General features: G+C 45.1%; 1 protein-coding gene across 3 annotated transcripts in view; it reads right to left on the bottom strand.

Moving 5' to 3' along the window:
* The window catches only part of GPN1 (GPN-loop GTPase 1), a 48,892-nt gene that overhangs the window by 21,584 nt on the left and 1,008 nt on the right, over window positions 1-26,300 (bottom strand). For all 3 annotated transcript variants that reach the window (XM_034781653.1, XM_034781654.1, XM_034781655.1), the window contains exons 2-5: window positions 24,275-24,365; window positions 22,949-23,059; window positions 2,734-2,865; window positions 2,453-2,578 (exon numbers count right to left, since the gene is read on the bottom strand). In XM_034781653.1, the coding sequence (XP_034637544.1) occupies window positions 2,453-2,578; window positions 2,734-2,865; window positions 22,949-23,059; window positions 24,275-24,311 (406 nt within the window). In that variant the 5' untranslated portion in view covers window positions 24,312-24,365. The remainder of the gene's footprint in view (window positions 1-2,452; window positions 2,579-2,733; window positions 2,866-22,948; window positions 23,060-24,274; window positions 24,366-26,300) is intronic.

Below are 26,300 nucleotides of genomic sequence, written 5' to 3'. Positions count from 1 at the left end.
AAAAAATTAATCGCGATTAATCACGCGATTAATCATGCTGTTAAACTATAATAGAATACCATTTATTTAAATATCTTGGGATTTTTTTCTACATTTTCAAATATATTGATTTCAATTATAACAGAATACAAAGCGTACAGTGCTCACTTTATATTTATTTTTGATTACAAGTATTTGCACTGTAAAAAAAGAAAAGAAATACTATTTTTCAATTCACCTAATACAAGTACTGTAGTGCAATCTCTTTATCATGAAAGTTGAACTTACAAATGAAGAATTATGTACAAAAAACCTGCATTCAAAAATAAAACAATGTGACATTTTAGAGCCTGCAAGTCCACTCAGTCCTACTTCTTGTTCAGCCAATTGCTCAGACAAACAAGTGTGTTTCTCTCCTGCAAATGTAATGCTTTCCGCTTCTTGTTTACAATGTCACCTGAAATGAGAACAGGCATTCTCATGGCACTGTTGTAGCCAACATTGCAAGATATTTATGTTGCAGATGCACTAAAGATGCATATGTCACTCCATGCTTCAACCATCATTCCAGGGGACATGCGTTCATGCTGATGACGGGTTCTGCTCGATAACAATCCAAAGCAGTGCGGACCAACGCATGTTTGTTTTCATCTTCTGAGTCAGATGCCATCAGCAGAAGGTTGATTTTCTTTTTTTGGTGGTTCAGGTTCTGTAGTTTCCGCATCAGAGTGTTCCTCTTTTATAACTTCTGAAAGCAGGCTCCCTACCTTGTCCCTCTCAGATTTTGGAAGGCACTTCAGATTCTTAAACCTTGGGTCGAGTGCTGTAGCTATCTTTAGAAATCTCACATTGGTACTTTCTTTGAGTTTTGTGAAATATGCAGTGAAAGTGTTCTTAAAATGAACTCATCATCTGAGACTGCTATAACATTAAATATATGGCAGAATGCGGGTAAAACAGAACAGGAGACACAATTCTCCCCTCAAGGAGTTCAGTCACAAATTTAATTAACAAATTTTTTTAATGAGCATCATCAGCATGTCCTCTGGAATGGTGGCCGAAGGATGAAGGGGCACATGAATGTTTAGCATATCTGGTACATAAATACCTTGCAATGCCAGCTACAAAAGTGCCATGCAAATATCTATTCTCACTTTCTGGTGACATTGTAAATAAGAAGAGGGCAGCATTATCTCCTGTAAACGTAAACTAACTTGTTTGTCTTAGTGACTGGCTGAATAAGAAGTAGAACTGATTAGACCTGTAGGCTCTAAAGTTCTACATTGTTTTGTTTTTGAATGCAGTTATGTAACAAAAAAAAATCAGCATTTGTAAGTTGCACTTTCATGACAGAGATTGCTCTACAGTACCTGTATGAGGTGAATAGAAAAATACAATTTCTTTTATCATTTTTACAGTGCAAATAGTCATAATAAAAAATAATATATACTGATTTCAATTACATCACAGAATACAATAGATATGAAAATGTAGAAAAACATCCAAAATATATAGTAAATTTCAATTGGTATTCTATTGTTTAACAGTGTGATTACAACTGAGATTAATCGCGATTAATTTTTGTAATTACAATTTTTTTTAGTTAATTGCGTGAGTTAACTGCAATTTATCGACAGCCCTAATTAAAACCAAATTGGGGAGCTGGCAGCAGCTCCATTGGAAATAGGTGCCAAGTTCTTACAAGTATCATGGGCCATTCACTTGTTCAAAAATTAGTTATTGGGCTTGATACAGGATTACACTGGGTGAAATGGTCTGACCTGTGCTATGCAGGAGGTTGAACTAGATAATTACAATGGTTGCTTCTGTCCTTAGAATCCATGATTCTGTCCCAAATGGAGGTGCCAGATGACAATACATCTGAACAACATTTGAGGACTATGGGTGAATTAGCACACATGAAAAGATCAGGACAAGTCTTGGAAGATTCAGGTGCTCTTAGGCCTTCTGTCCTGGGGTAAATTTCACCCTAAAGGTGAAGAAGTGAGCTGGAGATGCTGGTCCCAACACAATAACACTGGAAGCTGGACTAGTTCCTTGTGCTGGTGACTGACAACAGGCTAAATTGACACAAAGTGTGCTCAGAGCATTTGTAACAGCAAGTAAGGCTGATGTATCCAACTCTTACAAGTAAGAGGAGGCAAAGCAGCCAATGAATTAATCACAGAGAAAATCTGAGCACCTTTTTTTTGTCCAGAAGCAAAGCAGTGACTTCAGGCTCTTAGGCCAGCAGTGGTCAGGAACACAGTGAATACACTAGAAGAGGTCTTACAAATACTGGTTCTAATGCAAACCATTTGCGGGGCAGAGAAGAGACAAATGGGGCGATATCCTGTAGGTTCTCTACCCTAATGAAGGGAGGCCCTGATTCATGCCACCTGCCTAGCCAACACAGGGGAGTTAACAGAGAGCTTCAGTACTAGGAGGGAGGTTGGAGGAGGGCTTACAGCACCTTGAATTTCCTGCCCAGTGTCCTTGGTCCATTTGTAAACTTGATCCATCCACGTCTTTGTCCCCAGCTGTTCAGAGGAGCAGGGCAGGACTGTCCCTGCACTGTTAATGCGGATGAAGACATAAACTAAGGTACAACAAAGATTGTTATTAATCATCTCTACACAAAACGTAAATGCTGGGGCCAGACAAGGGGGTGGAGACTATGGGGCCCCACAGACCCAGTTACTGCCCCCAAATAGAGCATTGTGTGGGGACAGAGGATGCCCTTCAGGCACTTACCCATCTCATTTTCCTTCCCATAGATGAGCTGGTTCATGTTCTCTCTTTGTGGGCGCCTTGATAATACTGGCTGAGCTTTAGCCCTTTGTAATGGAAGGATTTTTCGGGTTGGAATTGGAACATGAACAAACCCTGCAGAGGCAGGAGGAAGGGGAAACCTCACTCATTCTGGCACCCCACAAAACAAGCCACCACAGACAATAACTAGACAGAAAGGATCTCCTTGTGCTTCTCAGGTACATACAGGATCACTGCACCCACCATAGGGAGGTGAACACCAGCCATTCTAAACATGCATAGTAGTATCACACTTTGGGGATCTTCTCTGGAAGCTTTAAGTCTATGACCAGCCCACACTTTTCTGCTGAAAGTCTCTAGTTCCAAACCTCTAGTCCCTAGTCAAAATAAGAGCCTGGAACCCACAGAAAGAGGCCAGAGGATTCCCAGGCCTCATCAGGAAAGCTTTGAGTTGATGTTTGTTAGAACCCCTTTTGATTGTTGGAGACTAACTTTCTCAGAAATGACATACTATCACTGCTCAGTTGAGGAAATGCAGTCAATATGACCCATAATCATCACTGGTGTTAATGACCCAGGTAAGAGCTATCCTCATATCCTCATCACCATTAATGACCTGAGCTTTCACCAAATACAGCCCCAGTAATCAAAAGGAGGCAGAAGATCTGGGACTTCCGGCCCTCCATGGGGAAGATCCATCTAGACTGTCTGCACAGCTAGGGTCCTTCTCTCCCTTATGCCCCCACTCTCCCAGTTACTATAGTATAATTAGAGCTTGCTACAAGAATTCTCAGCTGTGACCTCAGCACCTGAAAAATCTAAAGGATACTTTCCACCCTTGGAGCTTAAAATGCCTGAGCATTCCTCTGTGTGCCATGTAGCAGGGGGTCAACTATCTTTTCAACTTGATCATGGAATTGCTGAAAGTCATTGTGGTTAGGGAGAGGAGCTACAGATGACTAGTCCACATTATCAGACAAAGTGATGTCAGAGTCCCTGAGTCACTATATCAATAGGAACAACTGGTGGAACATATTCCGTTTCCAAGAGTGTCAGTAATTATCAAACACTGGAGAATAAGCTGGAAGTGGTTCCTGTACAACTTGAGTACAGAACATAAAAACGGCAATACAGGGTCAGACCAATGGTACATTTAGCCCAGTATCTTGTCTTCCAACAGTGGCCAGTGCCTCAGAGGGAAAGAACAGAACAGGGCAATTATCAAGTGATACATCCCATTGTCCAGTCCCAGCTTCTGGCAGTCAGAGGTTTAGGGACATCTAGAGCATGGGTTGTGCTCCTGATCATCTTGGCAAATAGCCTTTGATGGACCCATCCTCCATGAACTTCTCATTCTTTTTTTAACCCAGTTATGCTTTTGGCCTTCTCTACATCCCCTGGCAACAATTGCCACAGGCTGATTGTGCATTATGTGAAGACATATTTCCTTATGTTTGTTTTAAACCTGCTGCCCATTAATTTAATTGGGTGACTGCTGGTTTGTGTGTTATATGAAAGGGTAAATAACACTTCCCTATTCACTTTCTCCACACCATTCATGATTTTATAGACCTCTATCATATCCCCCTCCTCAGTCATCTCTTTTCCATCTTTATTCTTTCCACCTATGGAAACTGTTCCATACCCCTACTAATTTTTGTTGCCCTTCTTAGTACTTTTGCCAATTCTAATATCTTTTTTTGAGATGGGGAAGACCAGAATTGCACATAGTATTCAAGATGTGGGCATACCATGGATTTCTATAGTTATTACAATATTTTCTGTCTTAGTATCTATCCCTTTTCTAACGGTTCCTAACATTGTTAGCTTGTTTTGACTGCTGCTGCACACTGACCAGACGTTTTCAGAGAACAATCCCCAATCATAGAACCATAGAATATCAGAGTTGGAAGGGACCTCAAGAGGTCATCTAGTCCAACCCCCTGCTCAAAGCAGGACCAATTCCCAGCTAAATCATCCCAGCCAGGGCTTTGTCAAGCCGGGCCTTAAAAACCTCCAAGGAAGGAGACTCCACCACCTCCCTAGGTAACGCATTCCAGTGTTTCACCACCCTCCTAGTGAAATAGTTTTTCCTGATATCCAACCTGGACCTCCCCCACTGCAACTTGAGACCATTGCTCCTTGTTCTGTCATCTGCCACCACTGAGAACAGCCGAGCTCCATCCTCTTTGGAACCCCCCTTCAGGTAGTTGAAGACTGCTATCAAATCCCCCCTCATTCTTCTCTTCTGGAGACTAAACAATCCCAGTTCCCTCAGCCTCTCCTCATAAGTCATGTGCTCCAGACCCCTAATCATTTTTGTTGCCCTCCGCTGGACTCTTTCCAATTTTTCCACATCCTTCTTGTAGTGTGGGGCCCAAAACTGGACACAGTATTCCAGATGAGGCCTCACCAATGTCGAATAAAGGGGAACAATCACGTTCCTCGATCTGCTGGCAATGCCCCTACTTATACAGCCCAAAATGCCGTTAGCCTTCTTGGAAACAAGAGCACACTGTTGACTCATATCCAGCTTCTCGTCCACTGTGACCCCTAGGTCCTTTTCTGCAGAACTGCTACCTAGCCATTCGGTCCCTAGTCTGTAGCAGTGCATGGGATTCTTCCGTCCTAAGTGCAGGACTCTGCACTTGTCCTTGTTGAACCTCATCAGGTTTTTTTCGGCCCAATCCTCTAATTTGTCTAGGTCCCTCTGTATCCGATCCCTACCCTCTAGTGTATCTACCACGCCTCCTAGTTTAGTGTCATCTGCAAACTTGCTGAGAGTGCAGTCCACACCATCCTCCAGATCATTAATAAAGATATTAAACAAAACCGGCCCCAGGACCGACCCTTGGGGCACTCCGCTTGAAACCGGCTGCCAACTAGACATGGAGCCATTGATCACTACCCGTTGAGCCCGACGATCTAGCCAGCTTTCTATCCACCTTACAGTCCATTCATCCAGCCCATACTTCTTTAACTTGGCGGCAAGAATACTGTGGGAGACCGTATCAAAAGCTTTGCTAAAGTCAAGGAATAACACATCCACTGCTTTCCCCTCATTCACAGAGTCAGTTATCTCATCATAGAAGGCAATTAGGTTAGTCAAGCACGACTTCCCCTTCGTGAATCCATGCTGACTGTTCCTGATCACTTTCCTATCCTCTAAATGTTTCATAATTGATTCCTTGAGGACCTGCTCCATGATTTTTCCAGGGACTGAGGTGAGGCTGACTGGCCTCTAGTTCCCCGGATCCTCCTCCTTCCCTTTTTTTAAAAGATGGGCACTACATTAGCCTTTTTCCAGTCATCTGGGACCTCCCCCGATCGCCATGAGTTTTCAAAAATAATGGCTAATGGCTCTGCAATCTCACCCGCCAACTCCTTTAGCACCCTCGGATGCAATGACTCCAAGGTCTCTTTCTGGAGTGGTAACAGTTAATTTAGACCCCATCCTTTTGTATGTATAGTTGGGATGATGTTTTCCAATGTGAATTACTTTGTGTTTACGAACATTGAATTTCATCTGCCGTTGTGTTGCCAGGTCACCTAATGTTGTGAGATTCTTTTGTAACTCTTCAGAGTCACCTTTGGATTTAACTCTCTTGAGCAGTTTTGTATCATCTGCAAATGTTGCCACCTCACTGTTCACCCCTTTTCCCCAGAGCATTTACAAATATGTTGAACAGTAGCCATAGTACAGATCCTTAGGGGACCCTATTTACCTCTCCACTGTGAAAACTGTTTATTCCTACCCATTGTTTCCTATCTGTTAACCAGTTACTGATCCATGAAAAATCCAAGAACACTATATCCACTGGATCACCCTTGCCACATGCTTGTTGACCCTCTCAAAGAATTCTAATAGATTAATGAGACATGATTTCAATTTATAAAAGCCCTGTTGACTCTCCTAATATATCATATTCATGTCTGTGTCTGATAATTCTGTCCTTTACTATAGTTTCAGCCAATTTGCCTGGTACTGAAGTTAGGCTTACCAGACTGAATTGCCAGGATGACCTCTGGAACCTCAACGTTAAAAAATAATAAAAAAAATCAGCAGTACATTAGCTATCCACCAGTCATCTGGCACAGAGGCTCATTTAAGTCATATGTTACATACCAGTTAGAGTTCTGCAACTTTATATTTTTGTTTCATTAAAAGCCTTGGGTGAATGGTCCTGGTGACTTATTACTGTTCAATTTATCAATTTCTTCCAAAACCTCCTCTCTTGCCACCTCAGTGTGGGACAGTTGCTCAGATATCACCTAAAAAGAATGGCTCAGGTGTGGAAATCTCCCTCACATCCTCTGCAGTGAAAATGGATGCAAAAAAATTAATGTAGCTTCTCTGCAATGGCTTGTCTTCCTTGAGTGCTCCTTTAACACCTTGATCGTCCAGTGGCCCCACTGATAATTTGGTAGGCTTTCTGCTTCTGATGTACTTAAAAATATTTTGCTGTTAGTTCTTGTGTCTTTTGCTAGATGTTCTTCAAATTCTGCTTTGGCCTGCCTAAATTATATTTCTGCAATTGACTTGCAAGAATTGTTTTTTCCCCAGTAGAATTTGGGGAATGAGAATGCATTCTTAGGGCTGGTCCACACTAACCCCCCAGTTCGAACTAAGATACGCAACTTCAGCTACGTGAATAACGTAGCTGAAGTTGCGTAAGTACCTTAGCTCGAACTACAAGGTACTTACCGCGGGTCCACACGCGGCAGGCAGGCTCCCCCGTCGACTCCGCATACTCCTCTCGCGGAGCAGGAGTACCAGCGTCAACGGCGAGCACTTCCAGGATCGATTTATCGCGTCTAGACAAGACGCAATAAATCGATTCCAGAAGATGGATTGCTTACTGCCAAACCCGGAGGCAAGTATAGACGTACCCTTAGTGTCTTGGAAGGAGAGGAGGGAAGAACGGGAGAATGAAGCCTCTTGGAGTGCTTGGTTGTGGCTTAAAGCTAGTAAGTCCCTCAGAGGTGGAACATATAGAGGGTGCAACGCTTGAATTACATGAAAGAGTTGGGTGTGATGTTACACCCCATATTCTTCATAGAAATATGGTTATGATATGCATATGGCGTAAGTAAGGTATATTTTATGTAAGATGCTCATGTAAGGTATCATTGGAAAGGTTATGATTTACTGAATGTGATTATCCAATTTGTATGCATGTATTATTTCTGTATTTAACGTTAGGAATATTTATTATGTAACAATTACAAATGTGTGTGTATTTGTGAGACACCCACCAGACAACCATCCATCAGAGTCTTGATAAGCCTTCCTGAGAGGCGTCCTGGGACATATCACCTTATCTGGTAGTGTCACAGCTAAGATCACCTGATACAAAATACCACCTTGGACACTGCTGGTACTTTTCCTCTGTAGGGAGATCGGGATCAAACAAAGGTTTCCTGCCTTAGGTAAATCCTTTTAAGGCTGGGGAAGGGGTTAATCTGGACTCTCCTCCATTGCCTACCCAAGAAGAAGGACTGCTAAAAGAACCAGAAGGGACCAAGGAACTAACCTGAAGGGAAAGTCACGAGTGAGTCCTGACTGAGAGTTGGGTCCAGTCTGTAAGAAAAAATAACTGAAACTCTAAGCTACTGAAATGCTGCAACTTACCTAAAATAACATTTAGGGTGAGGAATTGCTTCTTGAAACCAGTCTCTGTAAGATCTTAAGTTTAGTATGCGTGTTTTGTTTTATTTGCTTTGTTATGTTTTCTATCCCTTATAATCACTTAATCTACCTTTTATAGTTAATAAACATGTTTTTGTTTATTATTAAACCCAGTTTGTGCAATCCATATCAGGGGAGAAGAGGGGAGAAGCTGTGCATCTCTCTTCACATTGAGGGAGAGGGTGAATTTTTATAAGCTTGCGCTGTGCAGATTTTTCTATACAGTGAAAGACTATTATTTTGGGTTTATTCCCCAAAAGGGGTGTGCTTATGAGTGCTGGGTGAATCCTCTCACACAGAGGTGACTTCAGTCTGTGTCTGCAGCTGGGTGTGGCCCTACCTGTGTGTGCGCGTGTGCTGCAAGAGGCCGGAGAGCCTAATTCAGCAAAACATGGAGAGGGAATCCAGGCTGGTGGAGCAGGAGGGGCTCAGTGAAACCCCAGTACATCAGGTGGCATCCCAGAAGGGGGGGGGGGGGGGTCGAACCTGTCACAGTACGTTCTGGTTACAGCAACCAAATATATCAAACCCAGATCTTCTGCAGATTCTTCAGCTGTAGAATATATCTCATAGGTAGGAGCTCAAGGAAACTGCACTGATGAAGTGGAGGTATTGCCTGTAGTCGATACCAATGGAGTCATCAGCAAGCAGGGTCAGATCCAGAGCCATAGGTGCAAAATCATAATTCTCTCGAGAGCAATGCTGCTGCTTCTCTTCTTCTATTTTCCCCTTAGTAACAGAGAGAAGAAAGAGAAACCCTCACAAAATCTGTTTCTAGAGTTGATGGGGAGGAAGCAGCTAGCACCAGGGATGAACTTAGGCCATGTCTACAATACCAATTTTTGTCTAACCACCGACCCAACGATCTTCTCAGTTCCTTCTTGCCAGCAACTCTAACATAGGGGCAGGAGAGCAGGTAATGGAATGGATGTGAGCAAAACATCTCGAAGAACAACAGTTATGAAAAGAAGGTAACCGTTTTTTCTTCTTTGAGTGCTTGCTCATGTTGATTCCATTCTAGATGGCTCATAAAAACAGTATCCTTGGAGGTGGGCTCAGAGTTCACAATCTAGCCGTTTGCAGTACTGCTCTACCAAAGCCAGCATTGTCCCAGGCCTGTTGGGTAAGCATGTAATGGGACGTGAATGTGTGGACAGATGGCCGCCATACAGATGTCCTGGATAGACACTTGGGCTAGGAAAGCTGCTGAAGAGGCTTGCGCGCTGGTTGAGTGGGCAGTGACAATCACTGGAGGTGGCACCTTCATCTGGTCATAGCAGTAGCAAATGCAGGCGGTGATTCTAGAAAAGTCTTTGAGCGGACACCGGACGACCTTTCATCCTGTCAGCCACCGCGACGAACAGCTGTGTCGATTTGCGGAATGGCTTGGTCCATTCAATGTAGAAGGCTAGCGCCCTTCTGACATCTAGGGAATGCAGCCAACTTTCCTCCTCCAGCTTATGTGGCTTTGGAAAAAAGACGGGCAGATAAATGTGGCCCATATGAAACTGGGAGATCACCTTGGGCAGGAAAGCCGGGTGTGGATGCAGTTGGACCTTGTCCTTGTAAAAGACTGTATAGGGTGATTCCAAGGTAAGTGGTCTCATCTCAGAGACCCTGTGGGATGAACTTATTGTGACCAAGAACGCGACCTTCCAAGAAAGGAAGAGGAGAGAACAGAAAGCCAGAGGCTTGAAAGGGGGGTGTCACAAATTGCAGGATGTAGCCCAAAGAAATTGTGTTGAGCACCCAACAGTCCGAAGTCAGCTGCGACCAGGCTGACCGGAGAGGGCATAGACAGTTGAGGAAAAAGCAGGAGGTGGATCCTGGGCAGTGGCTGGGGTGCCATCCTTGGGCGCATCCTCAAAATGCATGTTTCTGGCTGCCCTGGTCTCTAGAGGGGGTAGGCTGGGCAGAAGAGCGGGAAGACAAAGTGTGCTGTTACCTAAACCCGTTGTCTTTCTCCTTCTTTCTGTAGGAGCTGGACTGGGGGACACCCCACAACCTTGACTGAGGCAGAGGAGGTGGAAGCCAGAATGGCGTTCTAGCTTGTTGAAGGGTGTGCAGCTCTGCAGTCATAGGACAAAAAAAGGGGGGTTAGTGGGTTACCGATTGTTGTAAGAAGCCATAAATCCAGTGTCATTAATAAGACCACGATTTTTAGCATCCAGCTAAATTATTAAATTAAGTTTCCAGGCTCGTTTTTTAAGGTGGAGTGCAAGTATCCCATGTGGATGAGGAATGAAGTCAGGTATGGAGTGGTTGTTTTGTGAAAAAGTGTTCGCTCCTATGATATGGCTTTTTATAAACAATCTGTAACCAACTAACCCGCTTTTTTGTCCTATGACTACAGAGGTATTAATGGGCCACTTCACCTTGAATAGGTTCCCAGACCTGAAGAACTCCTCTATGCAGCTCGAAAGCTTGTCTTTCACCAACAGGAGTTGGTCCCATCAATGATATTACCTCAACCACCATGTCTCTCTAATATCCTGGGACCAGCACAGTTACAATACTGCCAACAAAATAGAAGGAGCACATTTTTAATAGTGATTATAATTAACCATTGGAACAATGTACCTAGAAACACAGTGGATTCTCTTACTTGAAGTTTAAAAGCAAGACTGGATATCTTTCTAAAATATATGATATAGCTCAAAAAAGAAATTATGGGACTGATGTAGTAATTACCGCATGCGATTTAATGGCCTGTGCATGTAGGTGGTTGGATTACATGATATTAATGATCCTTTCTGGCTTTAAAATCTACGAAAAAACCTCCTGATGAAGGATAATGTATATAGAAAATAAGTGTAACTGTAGGTAATGGGAAGATTTCCCTCTTCCCGACTTGGATAGCACCCTTCATTTTGCTTGTCTTGGGGGTCAAAAAGTTTTAGAACTATTTGGAATAAGAATGAAACTGATGAGCAATTGTAGGTGAGCAGCACAGTGCTCACACCACTATGCAGGGTATTAGTTCATTTTTGACTCACAGGGAAGGAGCAACAGCTACTGAATCACTAACACCACTTCCTGTAGCATCTGCGTTTTCAGTATCTCTGGTCACCAGATGAAATGCCGTTTAGCTTCACAGCTCAAGATACTATGGCTTCAGGCACGCAGCTCACTCCCAGTGTTGTGCCTCTGGGTGTGCTGCAAGCATGCAGAGCAAGCTTATTCAATGAACCTCCCATAGCAAGAAAGAGTCCAACTCTGTCATTCCCAATCACCACTAAGCCATTTGTCAATAGCAAAAAATACTTTATAATAAATTACAGAACAAAATAAAATGTCAAACATGGGATTGCAGTGACATTTCAGTTACCCTGTTTCAGTAACTCAGAGAAAACTCCATTTAGAAACAAGTTCTTGAAAAGACCTTTCTAGCCTCTGATCAAATTTTAGCTGCAGAATTTAATAGGGAATACATTTAAAATTGAGGCTCTGGCTGTTATCACACAAGACTATTGCCCCAACCCTCTGAATTTGAGCCACCACCATAACTAAATGGAGACAATTCTCAGAAGAGCTTTCCAGCAGAGGTCTCACCCATCCCCTGCACCCAAGAGAAACCATGAGCTTTGAATGTGGGGATGGTGTTGAACTCCCAGGGGTGGACCAAAACTCCAGACAATAATGCTGACACATCAGGAATTCAAGTTCCCAACAAGGCGGAGCAAAACTATTTGGAGAAAAGGGAAAAGTGCAATCCTTATTTTGTTTTAAAAGTCACAATGGCAAAAGGTTAAACACCTGAAGTCAGAACTCCAGCTCACAGTAACCAACTGATTTTGCAAGTACAGATATTTAAATATCAGAGAAAGTGCTTCACGGAAGTTAGATTGCATACAAGGCTGCACTGGTGTCTTCACAGCACAGAAGGTGGTGGACAGTTTGCTCTTGCTGTTCTCGCCAGTCGAAGGGTTTGCAGCGCTTTGCTTCTGAAAGTCTCTTAGTGGCTACTTCTATTCTGGTACTTCATCCTTGTCTCCTGCATGAAGTTTCTGAAGGCTGGTTCTTCGTGGCTTTCCTCAGTGACTGGGGGGGGGAACAAAACATAATTCAGTACTAAGACAGCTCCTACCCTGCTTAAGGTTCTGAGTTAAGATGGGAGTAAGGCTACTGAGAACACTTAGAGTAAGATGGAAAATGTGTGTCTAGGTCTTCATCTACTTGCAATTCCCTTCTCCTTGGCCCACTCAAGTCCTAGAAATTCCCAGGAGAGGAATATGAGAAGCTAGAGAGAATTGGACAGGGAAGGGGAACACAGATACAGTCTCTGCCGCTCCCCCCCCCGCTCCCTGTTTCCCCCCCCCCACACACACACACACATTTTAGTTGAAAAGTGTCTGGCAATCTAGTAAGATCCCCATGGAACAATGGGATTGAAAAACCTACATCATATGACACTGTACCTGTCCCATAAGGCATTGCAAACCCTTCCCAAAGCACCCTGCAGCCAGTTGCACAGTGGGATAGCTACCCACAGTGCACTGCTCTCAGTATCGATGCGAGAGCTGTTAGTGTGGATGTACTCTGCCAACACAAGGAGCATAATGTGGACATGCAACAGTGGTTTAATTAAAGCACTTTTAATTAAAGAGCATAACTTTTGGCAACAAAAGTCTGCAGTGTAGACATAGCCTAAGACAGGCCTGCACAACTCGTAAAGCAGCGAGGGCCATATTACTCCAAAGAAAACAGTTGAGGGCCAACCCCTCCCCTCAGCGCCGCCCGCCCTGCGGAAACAAACCCTCCTTCCCCAGCGCCGCCCAGCCGAAACAGCAGTGGGCCGAAAAGGAAGTTTTGTTTGGTTGGTTTTTTTTTTGGGGGGGGGGGNCGGAGCTCAAACCTTATCACGCATCAGAGAATCCACACAGGAGAGAGACCCTACACATGTGCTGAGTGCGGGAAAAGCTTCAATCGGAGCTCAAACCTTATTACGCATCAGAGAATCCACACCGGAGAGTAGCCCTACATGTGCTCTGAGTGCGGGAAAAGCTTCCGCAAGAGCTCAAACCTTATCAAACGTTGTAAAATCCACACAGGAGAGAAGCCTTAAATGTGCTCTGAATATGGGAAAAGCTTTAGTCAGCACTCACAACTTATCTCATATTGTAGAATCCACACAAGAGAGACACCCTTCACATGCTCTGAGTGCGGGAAGAGCTTTAGTTATCGCTTGCAGGAAAAGCTTCAGTTGGAGCTCATGCCTTATCAGACATCAGAGAATCCACAAAGGGGAGATGCCAAATACATCAGGCCTGCACATCTCGTAAAGCGGCGAGGGCCGTATTACTCCAGAGAAAACAGCTGAGGGCCGAAATCCCCTAGCCCCGCCAACCCCCCCCAGTGCTGCCCAGCCCCGCGGAAATAAACCCTCCTTTCCCAGTGCCACCCCGCCGAAACAGCTGTGGGCTGAAAAGGAAGGTGGGGGGGGGGGGGGGGTGATACTTTATTAAGAATTTTTCAATTAAAGCAAACAATTGTATGTCAGGCACACTGACAATGTGTGGAAGCCTGTAGTGTAGAGGGGGAAAGAAATGGTGTGCATAGGGTGACCAGATCACAGCAGTAAAATAGGACCCAGCCCCTCCCCGCTCGGCCCCACCATCACACCCCTCTTCACCCCCTAGCTCCCCCGCTGGCTTGCTGCGTCCCTCCTAGTTAGTCCCCCACCCACCACTCACCTCCTTTCACCTTCTCCCTTACCTGCCAGAAACCCCCATGCCTACTCCTAGAACCCCTGCTGGCTCACTGTTCGCCTCTTTTCCCACCTGCCACTTGCCCACCCGCTCGCCTCCGACTCACCACTCGCCCCCTCCTAAGTATAAAGCCTCATTCAAAGACCTGGGGTCACTATATTACTGCACACGGCAGTCAATCAATGCAGTTGTAGATAAATCTCTGCATTATGCATTTTTGTATAACTTTTATATGACTTTGTATTGAACCTTGGTAATGTGTTATAGTGGGCCCCTGAGGTAGTATAATTAAGGTAAAAGAAAAATGTCTTTTTGCTAGAAGTAGAATAAGATCTTCCCCCCCACTTTGTAATCGATTGCCCTGTTGAATGAATGAGGTAGGCGTGAAAAGCCGCACCTCCAGACAGCATCAGGCCCAATGCTGGTTGCTCACCCGGATGTAATGGGCCAGTGGTAGCCACTCCATAGTTCAGACTGATCCTAACTTACAACTAAGATCCATTTTTAACTTCCGTGCAAGTTCTCCAAAAAATTACCAGATCCCCTGAGCTCTCTTAGGCCAGGGTTAGGGTTAGGGTTAGGATTAGGATTTGTCTGGGAGGTTTGGTAACCTTCAGAAAAGGGGTTTTGCAATTAAGGTATTTCACAAATATTCATCATTCCCTTTCTGAACATTTTCCTAGCTTCCTACCCCCAAAATGGCTTGGCCCCAAACACCAGGTGTCTGGCTGAGTCGGATGGGGGCCTCTGGGTGTTACTGGGGGAGAGCTGGGGGAATCACAAAGACCCGTGTCATGTTTATAACATTGACTCTGTAAATTATTGAAACTGCCCTTCTGCTGAGTCCTAGCTCTGCAGCAAGGGCTGCTCTGCAGAGGAAGAGGGGGGGACCTGGATTGGGTGGGATGGGGCTAAAATTCTTGGGGGCAGGGCAGGGCAGGCAGGATGGTGAGGAACAGGGAAGAATGATATGGCTGTGGGGTTGGATCCCTGAACTGTTCTAGACTATCCTGCCTTTGGGTTTTTAGGGAAGCTGTAGAGTATTTGTAAGTGAGATTTGTTGATGGGCTTAACTGGGCTCCTCTAAAATTTACAGCTTAACTCTTCAGCTAACGAAGTGGTTTGGATTTATGTGCAGTATGTCATAGTTCTCTCTTTTCTAACGCGGGGATGGACATTTGATTTGATCCTGTCCTCACTTTGCCTTTGCATTGCTGGGGTCAGACTCGACTGCACAGGTTCCCAAAGCATGGTGGGATTGAGTCCAGAGAGCTGGGTGTGTGCACATGGGGCCAGCTGCTTCTGACTGTGAGATAGAAAGAAGCTAAATATACATTTAAACATCCTCCTAAGGTGGCTTTTCCATGGAAGCAGTTGCTGTAGTGACGACAGGCACATGAACTCATGAGGTAGTCCCTGCATTAACCAGTTTTCCACACTATGAAAAAGTTGAACCCCCCCGATCCAAACACAACAGCCTGTCTGGTCCTGGGATTAGCAGCGATTCCCCCCAGAGACTGTCAAGCCTTAATGAGCCAGGAACATTTGGGACCATCGGGGGCATTCTGGCATTTCCCTCTCCCAACTGCCCTCCCATCTCTGCCCGCCTGCTCACCTCCTCACCCCGCACCACTGCCCACCTGCTTGCCTCCTCAGCCTCCCCCCCGCGGCCAGCTCACCAGCCCCCCGGCCACTGCCTTCCCGCTCACCTCCTCATCCCCCCTCCCCCACCGGCGGCTCACCTGCCCCCTGGCCACCGCCTGCCCGCTCACCTCCTCAGCCCACCCTCCCCCCGGCCGCTGGCTCACCTGCCCCCCCGCTTACCTCCTCAGCCCGCCCTCCCCCCCCCGCCACCGGCTCACCTGCCCCTGGCCACCACCCGCCCACCTCCTCCGTCCGCCCTCCCTCCCCCGGTCACCTGGCCCCCCCACTTGCGTCCTCAGCCTCCCTCCCCCGCCGCCAGCTCACTTGCCTGGACTCTTACCTTCTGCCGCTGCCCCTGCCTCCTGTCGCTGGCTCACCCTCACTCTCCAGCCTGCCTCTAGCCCCTTCATCACCCCGCCCACCCGCGGGACAGCCAGCCGTTGGCTTATACTTACTCACTCCCCACGGGCTGCACAGTGAGCCCACACGGGCCACATGCGGCCTGCATGTTGTGCAGGCCTGGCCTAAGACATAGCCTTTCCTATCCATCCACACAGCTAAAACTTTCATCCAAGTCTCACATCTCAATTACTGAAACATTCTTCTTGCTAGCCTTGACAAATGCAATCTTGCCTCACTTGTATCCATTCAGAATGCTGGCTGCAAGGAATTTTCCTAGCCTCTCTCTTTGACCAGGTCACCCATCTCTTACATGCCTCTTCTGGCTCTCCCTTCTCTATCACAAACATAAACCTGATTGCATTTTCAAGGCCCTTCACAGTCAATCCCCACTTTACCAATTATCTCATTTGCTAATGAGCTGTTGATGCTTGCCTCTGATCCACCCCTGGTGGCAGCCTCCACTGCACACTGAGTCTCTAAGGTGCCACAAGTACTCCTGTTCTCACTGCACACTTGTTACACTTTCAAACAAGCATTTTCTCCAATGCTGCTCCTCATACTTGGGATGTGCTCCCCCAAACTTCCACAAAGCTATCTCATTCTCCATTTTCAAATCCCTCCTCAAAACTCTTTGCCATGATATCTAAAAAAAAGTTGACAATGGTTAGGCTACCAGAGAGCTAAGCCCACTGTTTATCATGCTGACTCCATGTACTCCTCCGTCCATTTGTTATCTTTGTCCTATATTTAGGTAAGTACTGTTTCTGTTCTGTGTTTGTACAGCACCTTGCACACTGGGTCACTGGTCCACCAAAAACGGTTACTAACCTTCCGTAACGGTTGTTCTTCAAGATGTGTTGCTCATGTTCATTCCATACTAGTTGTGCACACACCACATGCACAATTGCTGGAGATTTTTCCCTTAGTGGTATCTGTAGGGACAGCCCTAGTGCACCCTGGAGCCCCGCACTTATGTGCCCGTATAAGGGGCGCCGCCAGCCCCGCACCCTCTCAGTTCCTTCTTGCTAGCAACTCCGACAGAGGGCGAGGAGGGAAGGCCATGGAATGGACATAAGCAACACACCTCAAAAAACCAGTTACAGGAGGTAAGTAACCGTTTTTTCTTCGAGTGCTTGATCATGTCAATTCCATTCTAGGTGACTCACAAGCAGTATCCCTGGCAGTGGGTTCGGGCTTCACAGATGTGTCGATTGCAACACTGCTCAACCAAAACTGGCATTGTCACGGGCTCGCTGGATGATGGTGTAGTGGGATGCGAAGGTATGGATCGATGACCACATTGTGGCCCTGCAGATGTCCTGGACTGGAATCTGCGCAAGGAATGTTGCTGATGAAGCCTGGGCCCTTGTACAGTGGGCTGTCACAATGGTCAGCTCGTAGCACGCCCAGATGCAGGCAGTTATCCAGGAGATCTTCAGATAATACTGGCAGACCTTTCATCCTGCCAACCGCCTCTATAAAGAGCTGCGCTGATTTGCGGAAGGGATTAGTCCTTTCAATGTAGAAGTCCAGGGCCCACCTAACATCTAAGGTATGTAGTCGACGATCCTCATCTGATCTGTGAAGCTTTGGAAAGAAGATGGGCAGAAAAATGTCCTGGTTGTTATGGAACTGTGAAACCACCTTTGGCAGGAAGGTTGGGTTGGGGTGCAGCCAGACCTCATCTTTGAAGAACACCATATAAGGGGTTCTGAAGTCAGCGCTCTGATTTCGGAGACCCTTCTGGCCAACCTAATTGCCACCAAGAAGGCCGCCTTCTATAACAGTAGTAGCAGGGAACAAGATGCCAATGGCTCAAAGCTTTGACAGTACCAGATTCAAGTCCTGTGAGGTAATCAGGTCATGAACCTGTGGGTAAAGTCTTCCCAAGCCTTTATGGAACCTGACTGTCATCTCGTGTGAGAAGACTAATTTACCCTAGCCGGAGGATGGAAGGCCAAGATGGCCACCAGGTGTACCTTGACCGATGATAGGGCCAGACCCTGGTGCTTCAGGTGGAGTAGATAGTCATCTATGCAGTCCATCTTGGACACATATGGGGAAAGACCCCAATCGGAGGCCCAACAAGTGAAGTGCTTCCACTTGGCCACGTAGGTCACCTTGGTAGAGAGGGTTTCCTGCTACCCAGCAAGACTTGCTGGACTGGCTCTGAGCAGGCCTGTTCCTCAGGGTTCAACCACGCAGCAGCCAAGCTGTCAGATGCAGGGATGTGAAGTTCAGGTGAAGCAACCAACTTTGGTTCTGCGAGATCAAGTTGGGAGCTATAACAGGGCTGCTACCGAAAGGTCTGGAAGTGTGCCATATCAATGCGCGTGTGGCCACACTGGGGCTATCAGGATAATCCTCGCCTTGTCCCTCTTGATCTTTAAGAGGACCTTGTGGACCAAGGGTGTCAGTGGGAAGGCGTACAGTAGTCCTGTACTTCCTGAGATGTTTGTTGAAGCAATGCAGGTCCAGGATGGGCCTGAGGCCCCCTTTGGCCTTCGGGATTAGGAAATATCGAGAATAAAACCCTGTGCCCCTCAAAATCTTGAGGAACTTCCTCTATGGCCCTCATGCATAGGAGAGCTTTCACCTCCCGGGTAAGGAGTTGCTTGTGAGAAGGGTCCCTGAGGCTAATGTGCTCAGCACTGAATTGGAGCAGCACATCTCTGAAGTTGGTCTGAGTGCAGGCTATAGCTCCAGAATGAGAGATTGTATCCTGGAAAGCAGTGACTGTCTGAAAAGGACTTCGGAATCATAGTACACAAATAATTGAACATGAGCTCCCCATGTAATGCTGTGCCAAAAAGTATAAAAAGTATAAACAGGGAAGCAGTGTGCAAGAGTAGGGAGATTATTTTACTTTTGTATACAGCTTTAGTGAGAACAATACCGACTAATGAATCCAATTCTGGTGTCCACATTTTAGGAAGGCTGCTGAAAAACTGGAGAGGGTGCGGAAGAGAAAAGTTATTGGAAGCTTCGAAAAAAATGCCTTAGAATGAGATATTATGGGTATGTCGATTACACACATTTTGGTGCCTCTCAGCTCTGGTTGACAGAAATAGAAATAGCTACATAGATCGTGCTTAGAAGGTGTGGCTTGGACGGGAGCTTAGGCTCAGAAGCATTTAGAAGATATGATTTGGTCAAAAACAAGTTATTGGGCTAGATGCAGGAGTAACTGGATGAAATGTTATGGCCTGTGTTATACAGGAGGTCAGACTAGATGATGCCTTGTGGCCTTAAAATCTATGAAACCTGAAACTAGAAACATTTAAAACAAGAAACAGAGTATAATTAATCTTTGAAACAACTTACCTAGGGAAGTGGTGAATTTTCCATCATTTGAATTGTTTAAATCAAGACTTGATATCTTTCTAATAGATACATTATCGCTCAAACAGAAGTTAAGGGCTGAATGCCGGACTTACTGGGTGAGGTTCTCCAGCCTATGGTATGCTGACTTCAGATCAGATTATCATAATATATTTTATTTTAAGGCCGGAAAGGACTATGAATTGTAATGTTGAAAAAAACGTTTTTGCAGCACTGCCCACATGAACCACTCAGGCAAGAATCCACAATAAGGACATAAAATATTTTTTTTAAATTGTACCAAAAAGTGACCATTTGCAATTGCCAAGCCACCTTATTTATTGTCATCCTCTCCTACTCCCACCCTTTCACCCATTATGCTTGTAGCTACCTTCATTATAAGTCACATCTTTGGGTTCAGTTCAAAACAATACGAAAAAAATTTCAGAAGTCATTTAAGATTGTTAATTGACAATAGTTGGGGTTGGACTAGATGACCTCCTGAGGTTTCTAACAACCCTGATATTCTATGATTCTATGAAATTATTTACTTATCAGACAACTTTCAAAATTCCAACAGGAATAGCAAGGTCTAGTACAAATGTGTATTTCTTCACAACAAAAAAGCCTTAAATTCTATAGCCTGGCAAAATTTTTCACATGAAACTGACAAAAAATGCCATCAAATTGTTTTGCAAATTTCTGTAGATTTCACCAAATTAAAAGGGTAAAAAAACCCTTAACAATGAAAATAAATAAAATAAATAAAAAATCCCCCTCAACTTTTCATTTCAACATTTTCAAAAAGAAATGTTTTGATATTTTGGTTTGAAATGACTTTTCATTTCATAATTTCCTTTAATTGTATTAAATACACACATTTTAAAATGGCTGAAATCAAAACGAACATTTCATTTGACTGGAAATGAAATTATTTGGACTTTTTCATTCACCAATTTAAAAAATAAGAGAAAATCCATTATTTGCCCAGCTCTATTTAATTGTAATTCATGGATGATATAGGCTTTAATAGAACTATCTTCATTTCGCTATATAAGTGTTTAAAAAGGGGCATCCCTCCACCACCCACAATTCTCTACTTAACTCATCTATAACTTCTAATTCACTGGCTGGAAGGGACTTTACAAGATCATCTAGTCTAACCTCCTCTATAACACAGGCCATGGAATTTTACCCAGTTCCTCCGTATGCAGCCACATAAATTGTGTTTGGCTAAAGGATATTTTCCAGGAAGGCCTCCAGTTTTGATCTGATGATACCACCCCACTAGACTCTCCTCTATCCTCAAACCTGTCCCTAGATTCATAGAATATCAGGGTTGGAAGGGACCTCAAGAGGTCATCTAGTCCAATCCCCTGCTCAAAGCAGGACCAATTCCCAACTAAATCATCCCAGCCAGAGCTTTGTCAAGCCAGGCCTTAAAAACCTCTAAGGAAGGAGACTCCACCACCTCCCTAGGTAACGCATTCCAGTATTTCACCACCCTCCTAGTGAAACAGTTTTTCTTAATATCCAACCTAAACCTCCCCCACTGCAACTTGAGACCATTGCTCCTTGTTCTGGCATCTGCTACTACTGAGAACAGTCTAGATCCATCGTCTTTGGAACCCTTTCAGGTAGTTGAAAGCAGCTATCAAATCCCCCCTCATTTTCTCTTCTGCAGACTAAATAATCCCAGTTCCCTCAGCCTCTCCTCACAAGTCATGTGCTCCAGCCCCCTAATCATTTTTGTTGCCCTCCGCTGGACTCTTTCCAATTTTTCCACATCCTTCTTGTAGTGTGGGGCCCAAAACTGGACACAGTACTCCAGATGAGGCCTCATCAATGCCGAATAGAGTGGAATGATCACGTCCCTCGATCTGCTGGCAATGCCCCTACTTATACAGCTCAAAATGCCGTTAGCCTTCTTGGCAACAAGGGCACAACTTCTTGTCCACCGTAACTCCTAGGTCCTTTTCTGCAGAACTGCTGCCTAGCCACTCAGTCCCTAGTCTGTAACAGTGCATGGGATTCTTCCTTCCTAAGTGCAGGACTCTGGACTTATCCTTGTTGAACCTCATCAGGTTTCTTTTGGCCCAATCCTCTAATTTGTCTAGGTCCCTCTGTATCCTGCCCCTACCCTCCCGCACATCTACCACTCCTCCCAGTTTAGTGGCATCTGCAAACTTAGATCATTAATAAAGATATTGAACAAAACCGGCCCCAGGACCAACCTTTGGGGCACTCCGCTTGATATCGGCTGCCAACTAGACATGGACCCATTGATCACTACCCGTTGAGCCCGATCATCTAGCCAGCTTTCTATCCACCTTATAGTCCATTCATCCAGCCCATACTACTTTAACTTGCTCGCAAGAATACTGTGGGAGACCGTATCAAAAGCTTTGCTAAAGTCCAGGATTCTCCATGGACCAACAGACAAAAAGGATTTTTGAATAAATACCCTGGTTTTAAATAAACTCTGGGCCGTCTTCCTGATCCAGCAAACATACAGGACCCCAAGTCCACAAAGGGCCCTAATCCTTAGGGAAGGATTGGAAGGACTAGGCCTACTGAGGACGCATAAGACTATGTGCTTGGTCTATGCTGGAGCTGTGATGAACATGAATCCACAAGGAAATCCTTAGATGGGATGTTGAAGGACTTCTCCTGCCAGAGCCCATGTTAGGGTTGGGGTGATCTCTGGTAAGCTTATTAGCAACTGTGTAGGTTCTTTATTGTTTTTAAATGTGTTTTCCTTTGTAGTGTTTTTACCTTAAGAATAAAATGGGCTTGCATAAAAAGAGCTGTGCTGTAACTAACAATAACTGTGGACAGTCGCACGGTTTTTCATGTCTGAAGAGGAAACATGAAGCTGTGCTTGGGCAGCCTGCCTCTGCTGGGAATAATACAGTGAAGGCAGGGAACTGTGCAGCGTGGGAATACCGGAGTCGAAAGGGAGTGCTCGAGAAAGGCAACTGCTGGAGAGCTGGAAGCATGAGAGTTACGTGTCCTTGATGGACTACTGAGGGGAAACAGAGGTGCAGAAAACATGGTGGGCACAGGTTTCTCTTCCACTCTTGTCATTTCCAACCTCTCCTCCTTCACCCCATTCTTTTGGAGAATGACTCCATCTGACTCTCCTCTTCCACATCACAGTTACCTGCCTCTCCCTGACTCTGACCCCTTCACCTTCCTCTCCAATTTTGGATTCATAGCTCTCGCTCTTGCTCTCTTCACAATTTCCCACCCTCAGTATCTCTAATGGCTACACTGATGACCTGTCTAATCCCTGGCCTCCCACCTCATTTGGCCTTCAACCCTGAATCAGCTCTCTCACTCACCATAACAGCCATGCACTTGACCTCTGATCTCCCCTCTCAAGGGGCATGTTGTGTAATTCCAAGCCACAGGCAGCCTCGCTTTCCCTTACCTTGATGGTCAATATCATCAGTATCACTCTCTCTCTCTTCATCTTCCTCATCCAAAGTTCCTCGTGTCATGATCAAGTCAGAGGGGCCCAATGCAGAAGTGTCAGAAGAATCTAATGAGAAATAGAAGCTTCTAAAGACAAAGTCTCATACTGACAACAACCTAATACCCTAATATTTCATAATGTAAGCATCTGCACACAGCAACCACAGCTACTGGTACCTACCCTACAAGTATGGACCACACCCCCTGGTCCCCATAGACACAAATACATGCGCTGGAATGTGAGATGCTACACAGTAGCATGTTCCCTGTAGAACCCCAAAGATTACAGCCCCACCCATATTGTTGAATTCTTGTTGGATGCCAATTTAATTGCTATGTCACCCTGCCTGGAATGTTTTATCAACGCAATCTATTTATTTCTAGCATGCCCACTCCCCTATCGGCTAGGCACCAGGGTTTCTTCTTTCCCTGATCTTCTGCTGGGGCTAACGCATAGAACAGAGGTTCTCAAACTGTGGTCCGTGGACCATCAGTGGTCTGAGAGCTCCATTCAGGTGGTCCGCGGATAGTTCCCTCTAAGGTGTGCGCCTGGGTGGCTGCACACGAGAGAATGAAGGGACACCCACCTAATTAGTGGAGCTGTGCAGGCCTGGCTCCACTAATTAGGTGCCTGGACCCTGGAGAAGATGCACATGCAAGGTGAGGTGGTGGCCTTGGAGGAATAGGGTGTAGGTGGGAGGGACAGTGGGGTGAGAAGAGGGGGTGGGGGAATTTGGGATGTGCAGGAATTTGGAATGTGTAGGCTTGCGGCGGCCAGAGAAAAAGGCGACTTTCCCCAGCTCCAGGGCTGCGGCTGCCAGGAAGAGACAGCCCTCCTTCCCACCTCAGCTCTGTGGCTGCTGTTGGGGACCGAGAGAGAGCACATTCATCGCATTGGAAAGGTAAGACTATTGATATTAAATATGAGTTGTGTGCTTTTATTTGTAGAACAAAAAATGTTGTTTATTATTAAGATTTTTTTAATATAGCACTTTTACCCAAAGCACTTTACAACAGTTAGCTAACGGTACAAACAACATTTGGAAAGATCATTAAGCGGTCTGCCAAGATCCTTGGCAATTTTCAAGTGGTCCACGGAAAATAAAGTTTGAGAACCACTGGCATAGAAGATGAGACAGGGAAATGGTCTGTGCCCTTCACTGGGACTAAGTTGCTTTATACTTTTGTGGCAGAGAGAAAAGCTTCAGAAAATTTTCAAGGCAAACTCTACAGAGACTTTTCTGAAGTTAAATTACTCCACCACACAAAACCTTTTCATTACCTGCAAGTAGGTTGCTCTCCATAGCCACAGAGCCCATGTCTTTCTGCAAACGTTCCAGCTGCTCTTTCTGCTGCTTGCTCTGGGCTTTCGCCTACACAAGGAAACATTTTAGTGTGATTAATGTAACACCCATCACAGGGTCTCTGGACACAGTTCAAGTAATACAAGTAAAACAATATTTCCGCTCTAGAAGAGAGGACTACCCAAATGTTGGGTAAAGGTATGAGTCAATAAATGGACTTTACAGCAGAATTTGTTGGACCAGAGAAGGGAAATGAATTCCAGAGCTGAGGGACCTCCACCAGAAACACTTTAAGCCATCCAGTCTCAACTGTCACACTAGTGCATTGAGAGAGGTGTCTCTTGGATAGCCAGGACTCAAAGCATGTAGAGGTACAATCTGTTTTGTTTCAGTGAAATACACTGAACAGAAAGCCAGCAGAGTCTTTGGAGAACTGGCACAGTAAGTTCCAGAGTAAAAAATGCTCAACTAATCAACATTCTATGTTAGCTGGAGTGTGATAGCACTAGTCTACATGGGGCATGTTGCAGAAATACGATTTGGTGGTTACAAATTATTCTCTCCGAAAAATATTTCTGCACCCTAGTCAGGAACTTTGGGGTAGGAGCAGGGATCATAAAGATGAGTTTTGCTATTGTTCAAAGTTGTGCATAGTGAAAGGTAAACCTCAAATTGTCTGGAGGTTCAGATCACTTTATATTTTATCTCAGTCAGTTCTCTCATCCCTAGAGGTCATGGAGTGGCAGACTCTATGACCCTAGGACACAGACTTGGAAGGGCTAATAGTGTAACTGACGGCAAGCCTTGTGGATAAGGGGGATGAGGCGGACATGGTATATCTTGACTTTAGTAAAGCTTTTGATACTGTCTCACATGGCCTTCTCATAAATAAATTAGGGAAATGCAACCTAGATGGAGATACTATAAGGTGGGTACATAACTGGTTAGAAAACCGTTCCCAGAGTGTAGTTATCAGTGGTTCACAGTCATGCTGGAAGGGCATAATGAGTGAGGTCACGCAGGGACCAGTTCTGGGTCCACTTCTGTTCAATATCTTCATCAATGATTTAGATAATGGCATAGAGATTACACTTATGAAGTTTGTAGATGATACCAAACTGGGAGGAGTTGCAAGTGCTTTGGAGGATAGGATTATAATTCAAAATGATCTGGAGAAATGGTTTGAAGGAAATAGGATGAAATTCAATAAGGACAAATGCAAAGAACTCCACTTAGGAAGGAACAATCAGTTGCACAGATACAAAATGGGAAATGACTGCCTAGGAAGGAGTACTGTGGAAAGGGATCTGGGGGTCATAGTGGACCACAAGCTAAATATGAGTCAACAGTGTAACACTGTTGGGGTCCGGGGGGGTGGGAGGGGGAAGAGCAGGGGGAAGCAAATATCATTGAGACATATTAGCAGGAGTGTTGTAAGCAAGACATGAGAAATAATTCTTCCTCTCTTCTCCGCCCTGATTAGGCCTCAATTAGAGTATTGTGTCCAGTTCTGGGTGCCACATTTCAGGAAAGATGTGGACAAATTGGAGACAGTCTAGAGAAGAGCAACAAAAATGATTAAAGGTCAGGAAAACATGACCTATGAGGGAAAAAATTGTGTTTGTTTAGTCTGGAAAAGAGAACTGAGAGGGGACATAACAGCTTTCAAGTACGTAAAAGACTGTTACAAGGAGGAGGGAGAAAAATTGTTCTTCTTAATCTCTGAGGATAGGACAAGAAACAATGGGTTTAAATTGCAGCCAGGGAGGTTTAAGTTGGACATTAGGAAAAACTTCCTAACTGCCAGCGTGGTTAAGCACTGGAATAAATTGCATAGGGAGGTTGTAGAATCTCTGTCCCTGGACATTTTTAAAAGCAGGTTACACAAACACCTATCAGGGATTGTCTAGATACTACTTAGTCCTGCCATGAGTGCAGGGGACTGGACTAGATGACCTCTTGAGGTCCCTTCCAGTCCTATGATTCTATTCTATGGTAACAGAA

Source organism: Trachemys scripta, chromosome 9, assembly GCF_013100865.1.
Source record: "Trachemys scripta elegans isolate TJP31775 chromosome 9, CAS_Tse_1.0, whole genome shotgun sequence".
In the NCBI taxonomy this organism is placed as follows: Eukaryota; Metazoa; Chordata; order Testudines; family Emydidae; genus Trachemys; species Trachemys scripta.
Note: the sequence above shows the minus strand (reverse complement) of the source record. Positions and strands in the feature narration are given on the sequence as shown.